The 7,976-nt window shown below is 39.4% G+C and overlaps 1 protein-coding gene across 1 annotated transcript; it reads left to right on the top strand.

Moving 5' to 3' along the window:
* Positions 1-5,579: 5,579 nt before the first annotated feature.
* LOC109871544 (pancreas transcription factor 1 subunit alpha-like) lies at positions 5,580-6,872 on the top strand. Its single transcript, XM_020462432.2, has 2 exons — positions 5,580-6,253; positions 6,374-6,872. Exons 1-2 carry the CDS (start codon positions 5,659-5,661, stop codon positions 6,580-6,582), a joined length of 804 nt encoding a protein of 267 aa, XP_020318021.1. The 5' UTR covers positions 5,580-5,658; the 3' UTR covers positions 6,583-6,872.
* Positions 6,873-7,976: the final 1,104 nt, after the last annotated feature.

Raw genomic sequence — 7,976 nt, 5'->3', positions numbered from 1 at the left:
AAACAGCCTTAACCGCCCAGGGCTCCAGTCCGAGACTTTCAGATTAGTGCTAAAAATCTATCAGGCCAAGGAATAGTGAATCAATAATCTTCCTTAAACTATGAGGATATATATATATATATATCTTCAGTCGACAACATATTAACATTACAATTGCTTAAGTATATCATAGCTCCATGGCAACTATAATATATATAGTATATATATATATATATATATATATATATATATATATGATATACTTAAGCAATTGTAATGTTAATATGTTGTCGACTGAAGAGGGGTATATGGGTGGAGGGAGAGAGACATTGGGAGCTTTGATTAGTGGGGTCATTTATTTTGCTACCTGTTGAAGTGCGCTGATTAAATGTTTAATAATTGTTTGAATCATAGGCTAGTCATCAGACTTGTTGGAAATTATCAAAGTAATGATAATTTACACTACATCATAAACACAAGACTCTGCTCTGCGTTGTGTGCCAATGAGCCTTCAAACATTTAGTTAACAAGTTATGGATGCTGCACTTGGTGAGCAGAGAACGCCTAAATAGTGTGTCGGTGGAAAATTAGAAGACAATATCTCAAACAATACATTGGTTTAAGAACTTCGTGCGCATTCATTGCTATCAATGCCTCAAGACTCTCCAGACCCCATGAGCACCGTTCTAATTTGTCTTGCAATCTGGAGAGCGAGCGCCCCGCGCGCTATTTCAGTTGCCACGGCGCATGTGGTGGGATTCCCAGGGAATCACCAGTGTTTCGGCAGCTTGCTCATCCACCTCGCGCTGACACTCTGACCTCCTCAATCAGGCCATGAAAACGCATGTTTGTGGTAGTCAATGGCACTTTACCAGCAAGCTTTTCAGGTACCAGGTCACTAAAAATGTGAGATAAAAAGAAAAGCGTGCGAGCAGAATAAAAGCAATTTAATGGCACAAGGCTGGACGTGCGACTATGGCGCGGGGGCTGACTCCAGCACCACAGATTATGCTGGTTACATTGGGTAACCTGTGAGTCTTAATATTTTGATTTCTGTCATCATTCGTTCTGTGTGGACGCGTTATGGTAAATTGCACTACCTATGAATGTATTAGTTACAGGTGCTATTATTAATGATTAGGACCATAGGCTAGTGTTCACCTGAGAACGTTCATATTCGGCATAAATGTTTATAGCACATTTTCTTAACCCCAAAAATACCTTGCCACTTGATACTATGTTTACATGTGCGCTCCAAAGCACGTGTAAACTTGCATAGCAAGGTGTAACATTTATTTAATCGTTTTGTATCTGTTTAAACCATTTAGTTTGCATTTTTGTCTTGCATCTCTCTAATATTTTGGACACACAAGATGGATTTCTGTGATGATTACCGCCACCTTTTGCACTGGGCTTTTCACTTTCTAACAAAGAGATTTTCCATATCCATGTGTTTTGAGCACAGCAGACACCAAGTAGGCTATATGTTAATTTATCACTTGATTTAGTGAGCGTAAAACTACTTTGAAAAATCTACAATTAAACTATAGGCGTAGGCTATTGAGTCCTGGAATCATGCATCACTGGCCCTCCCTCACACCATGAATTGTAATACACCATGACCTTCGTAATACACCTAATTTATAATGTTCACCATTATACCGTCTGTTGAAGCGACCCAAGTGTTGCTGTTCCCATGCCGGCGCTCGCTTTGCAGCGTCCGCTGGCACTGAGATACTGTATGTCACACTGGTGAATTGATCGTGTGACGTTGACAGTCACGGTCCTGTCTGCGAGCAATTTGTAAATAAACGACCAGTCAGCACTCAGGCACCAGACTGGTGCAATAAACCATCATGCAGACCTGTGGATCTATTGCATGTAAACATGAACATATCATTTAAGCCAGTATGAATCAAGAAAATGTGTTTATTATCTGATTCATAGTATACTTTCCAATTCCAAAATATCTTTAAAAGTTCTAGGATAGGTGGAAATATATTATATTATGTTGTATTAGCTCTTCTAACATAAACGTAGGCCTATTATAAGAAAACCAAAATGCGGCATGCAAGGTGCAAAGCAGCATCAGCACTCATTTTTATGGAACGTGTTGCATTGACTAGCTCACCGCGCAAGTGGCGTTATTCCCACGGCCTGTGCCTCCAATGCCTCATGTTGTAGCTTGCGGCGAGCCTACAGTTAAAGACTTGTTTTCTCCTTCGACTAACAAAGTGACCCCCTCCATCTTAATCTGAATGGGAGTGAATGGGAGTTTCGTAGACTCCGACCAGTCAACATTTCAGGTACCGGCGTAAACGCCCTCTGACCGCGCACTGTGAGGGCACATTACCTTTACTCTGACACCAGTTTCCCCATTAAAAAAAACATACTTGCTGTCGTCAGTGTGTCGGTCTCTTTACTGGTGAATTTATTTATGTTCATGGAACCACTTAGGCTTAAGAACTTTTATTATGGTGCTGAACACCTGAAGGATTTAAATCGAGTTTTCTTACAATATTATGGACTATTTGGTATCGCATTCATAGAATGTTGGGCACATTTTTACGCACATTCAGAGCTCGTTTTGAATACGACCAAATGAAATGTTAATTGATATAAGCCAATGTAAATCAGCAATATTGTCTTAACTTCTAGCTTTATCCTTATTTTACACAATTCTGCAGTCTAGAAAAAACGAACAATAGCTCAATTAAAAAGGCAAACATCAAAAACATAATTTTGGAACACAAATAAACCTCCCTTAAAAATCTAAACTAGGGTGAAGAAGGATAATGGGACATTATCAAAGCTTAATCCCGAGGCATTTATATCTTGGTCTGACTAGAGAAAATCAAACCTACTGTTAAATATTCCTTGCAGAGAAACTACATGATCAAAATCACATTGGTGTGACATCATAGAGGGGGGCAGAGCAAGCTTCAAACAGGAAGCTCATCCCCTGACGCATATGGTAAGATCATTGACATCGTTTTTTCTGTTTTGATGTTAAGGTTATAAAACGAATAAATAATGCACTGTGCCAAATTGGGATGTAAATGTGGATACTATGTATTGGTGTTTGAAAATATATTTAGCAACCATTTTTGTTCCCCACCCCCACCGTATGTTTAGGCAAGGCTCTGGCTCTTGTAATACTACGTATTTTCTTGTAGTACTGTTATAGGCGTGAATTCAGAAAAAGTGGGACACTTTTTACATGTACGTCTCCTGTAACCTCTTCAGACATTTATCCAACATATTAGCCCAACACATGATACAAATCGTCAGATATTTCCTAATCAGACAATTTATATCATTGTCATTGGGGTACAATTATGACTGTAATAATAGTGGTTGCAAGATAGAATCCCCGAGCTGACAAGGTAAAAATATGTCGTTCTGCCCCTGAACCAGGCAGTTAACCCACTGTTCAGGGGCCGTCATTGTAAATCATTTTTCTTCGCTGACTTGCCTAGTTAAATAAAGGTTCCTTTTTTTTTTAAATACTCCAGCACACATGGTTTCAAGACGACGAGAAAGACTACTTTTCATTAAAGGCAGGTGAATTCAACCTTTAATGTGAAAACTGAAACAAAAAATGTCAATGAGATTTTAAAATGATGCAAGTTTAGTTTGAACATTTTGCTAGCCTGATATTTTGTGGCTGCTTTTGATATTAATAGGCTACCCCGCCCATATTTCACTACGCCTTCAGGTAGTCTACCTGTTGCACTATAAGTGTTGCACTATAATTGCATCCTTATCTTTGATTGAGATCAAACAAAATGAATAACTTATTTTGAGCATTGCCTGCGATATAGGATATATTTCAATTTTGCACGAGACAGATGATCATCCACAGATAATCCCTCATCCCACTAGGTTTCATTCAAATCAACAGGTATGATGCAGTTATACAAGCTTTCTTTGTCAAATCATAAGCATGTATAACCCATTTTTGTATCGTAATATAATCTCATACTGATGACGATAACTACAGCTATTCTCAGTCTGTAACCTTTCCCCTATATTTTAAGACATCGTAACATTATGATAGGACTTCATAAAGTCTCATATATATGACGACACGTAATAAAACATCCCTGTTGGCAATAGGAAAAGTAGGCCGATTTCCAACTATTCTGTTTATCAAAGAGAAATTCCATATATATTGTTTTGCTGTAGCCTAATATTATTTTTTGAGCTACAGATTTTGTAGTCACACTTGCAAGGGGCTCTCAATGTTTTGTGGCTGTTTTGCATTGTGCCCTTTTCACATTTTTTTTTAAGATAAGAGCACTTCTTGTCATAAATTACTCGTTTACGGTGACAGAGGGTATGTCGCTATTGAGAGGCAAAGAAACGCCCCTGCTTTGTCGGTAAAGTGCTCTCTATTCTCTTTTGATTGTTGCGGCGTGAACAGGCGAGTGTCCACTGTGCAGAGCCAATGGGTAGGCAGAGCAGCATCGTAAAACCTATGACTGATGAACACATCATTATGTTCGCCTGTCTATCACTGAAATTACGTCTCATTTCAATGACATTATTCTCATACAAATGTTTACTCTGCGTTCTATGGGTTCTAATAGAAATTGGACTCCTCCAATAATGAAGTGCTCAGACCAAAGGTCGGCTATTGAATTGGGCAGGTACCTGCTTTAAGATGACTGCCTTCATGAGGTATCAGAGATGTTATCATTGTTATATGACCGACCCTTTAATTACTACATCTTTTTTGTTCACTTTACACATTGGTTAGTCCCAATGGATGCAAGCGTGTAGTAGATGCAAGATAAGCCCATTCAATGCAGACTTTTTCTGTTCTCGAAATTGAGATTTTGAATAAGAGGAAACCAATTTAGATTGCATTGACAAAAGATCAATACGAGAATTAAGACGTGGAGCCTCCGCGGAGCCTCGGAAAGGACTCTGATGTGTATTACAATATAACAGCCTAATAATAATCTATTCTTGTGGAAACGTGCAACCAGATGTGGACACTTATGATGCAAGTAAATAATGTAATGGTTGTATTGAAACAAACATTCAATAAAGGAATGGGAATAATACGAGTACTTCAAAGAAAAGAGAAACCTGCACACGGCTCTTGCTGAAATACAGATGTTCACAAAAGTTCTGATGAAGGCCAAGAATGAGGCCGACAGGTTAATTAAGCTTTAATAAGTAAATATAATATTAAAAGGTGATCCGTGCAAGAGCAGTGTGCGAGTTCCTCTCAAAAATAACTGTATTGAATAAAAGGTACAATGTTAGGGTACAATGTTAGGGTACAATGTTAGGGTACAATGTTAGGGTACAATGTTAGGGTGGCTGCAGGTTTTAGACTTAGTAGGTCATTGGTCCTCTAATGCTTTGCTTCCCCTATGTTCAGTTTTCCATGTAGGGCAGGAGGGGGGTAAACGCTGCGCCATAAATGGAAGGGGGGGGGGGCTGAGTGGTAAGAGATTATTATCTCTAGGTGCACCCTCCGCTGCCGAGCGTAGTGTATACTCAACGCTGATTGGCTGGTTTTTTTTGGTTAATGGCACACGACTTTGGATGTAGTTATAAGAGTCCTCGCGTGCCAGCCTTCAGCTGAACTAACTCTTGAGCACCCAGAGACAGCGCAAAGAGCAAACTTGCTGTTACTGGGCAACACGAAAACAACAGCTAAAAATGGACACTGTCTTGGATCCATTTACTGGACTGGACTCCTTCTCCTCCCCTTATTTTGATGACGATGATTTCTTTACTGACCAGTCCTCCAGGGACCACTTGGACACCGACGAGTTTCTGAATGACGATGTCAACTTTCTCACCAGCCATTTCCAAGATTACTATAAGGACAGCAGGATAGCGCACGACTATTGTGACATCAGTAACTTGTCCTTCTCTTCCTCCTCGTCTACCTGCTCGTATGAATGCACTGACAGCACCTCAGAGCTGTCGCCTCAGGTGGGAGGAGAAAGTCCGATGCTGAAAAGGCGGAGGCGGATGAGATCCGATATGGAGATGCAACAATTACGGCAGGCTGCCAACATCCGTGAGCGGCGGAGGATGCAGTCAATTAACGATGCTTTCGAGGGACTCCGGTCTCACATCCCCACTCTACCGTACGAAAAGAGGCTATCCAAAGTCGATACCCTGCGCCTGGCCATTGGCTACATCAACTTCCTCGCTGAGCTCGTTCAGTCCGATATGCGCATCCGAAACTCCAACAGTGACGCACTGACACAATCCAAAAAAGTTATAATTTGCCACAGAGGAACAAGTAAGTAGCCTACATTTCATATGGTTAGATAATGCCTATGATAATGACTTAACTTTGAACTGTATTGTTACTCATTTGTTAAAGACTTGGTCCGTTACTAATCATTTGTCCCCTTCTCAGGATCTCCATCTCCAAGTGATCCTGACTACGGGCTGCCTCCCCTCGCCGGACACTCTCTGTCATGGAAAGACGAGAAAGAGCTGAAAGACCAGAACATAATCAGAACCGCTAAAGTCTGGACACCTGAGGACCCACGGAAACTGAACATGAAATCCTCCCTGTCCAACATTGAAAACGAGCCTCCTTTAACCTTAATCTCAGTCCAATAAATGTTATTTTATGTTTATGTCTAAAGGTATCTATTGTTATACACCCATGGTAAATCCATGTTAATATATAATGTTCTCTTAACGTTGATTCTTATGTAACGTTGATTATTTAAGTGTAAATAATATATTTATATGGCAATGATCTCTATTCTTAATTCAGGCAGCATGGCAATCATCATGTATAGCAACATGTATTTAATTGTACTAAAACCAAAATATTTTTATAGGCCTACTGAATTGTAAAATAATTTATATGTATATGCAATCTGATAAATGCTCTTAAATTATGAATACTTTGTGTTGTCTGGTCTATACCACTTTTCTTCATAGGCTAATATGCTTACAAATATTTAAGAAGTATCATTGAATATCCAAGTTGTGAAGATAACATATCCATAAAAGGAAGTTATACGCATGCAGAACCGTGCATAAATCAATGAACTGAAGTGATATCGAGCATTATTAGTTGAATTGCAATGCACACTGGGCCTCGGTCTCAACCCATGCATGTGCGTATACTCTATGAGCAACTATCTTCATTCTACTGGGTATCTGATGGAGTCTGAAAACTCCTTCACAGGGCCTACGTTTTATGAAGCTGCGGCCTGTATGGATCTTAGCTCTGTAGCTTAAACAAACACACACTTCATGTAAAACTACATTAGGTATGCACATCAGATGTACATTAAACCCGATGGCTTGCAGTAAAAACTGTTAGCTTCAATGTTCTGCAGGTGCTTCAAGGAAAACTCTTCCCGTGGTAGCGGCATCCTTTCAACCTGTTCCCTTGTCATTTTTACGCCAGCTCTCCCATATCTATGTAGTGGTAGCCCAGATATATGCCTGTGCCCAAACTTGCAAACACACATTCATAAAACCAACTGGCTAAGAGCATTTCGGGTTAACACGTGCATTTCGGATGGGGGTAAAAGAAAGGTAGATTCATTTTCTGTATTAGTCTTTGCAATTCGATTATTTACTTCTTGCTATATTATTATTAATAATAACGATACATCGTATTATATAATATTATTATGGTTATTATTGTCTTTATTATTACTGTACTCGAATGTGTTGCTAAATATGAATGAGATTGTGCTTTTTTTCTAAATTGAAACTGGATGTTAATATTTTTACAAGTTTTCCGTGGATCTGCTTTTTTGGAAATCTCAGTAGACCTATAATTTCATCTCTTGTTGTATTACCGTCACATTAACAGCACAGTTATGCGCGTCCTAGACACGACACAAGAGACCATGTCATCTAATTACATTCATTCGAGCGTCAAATGTCAGCAAGTCAGCCTTCAACGAAATAAAAGGCCCAGGAAGTAGCTGGGCTTCATCTATTTTGTCGGGGACAAAATTTCTATTTAATTTGGTGAAGTGGCAGAG

The sequence above is a fragment of the Oncorhynchus kisutch genome, linkage group LG27, assembly GCF_002021735.2.
Source record: "Oncorhynchus kisutch isolate 150728-3 linkage group LG27, Okis_V2, whole genome shotgun sequence".
NCBI classification, from domain to species: Eukaryota; Metazoa; Chordata; class Actinopteri; order Salmoniformes; family Salmonidae; genus Oncorhynchus; species Oncorhynchus kisutch.
This window is presented reverse-complemented; position numbering and strand designations above follow the sequence as displayed.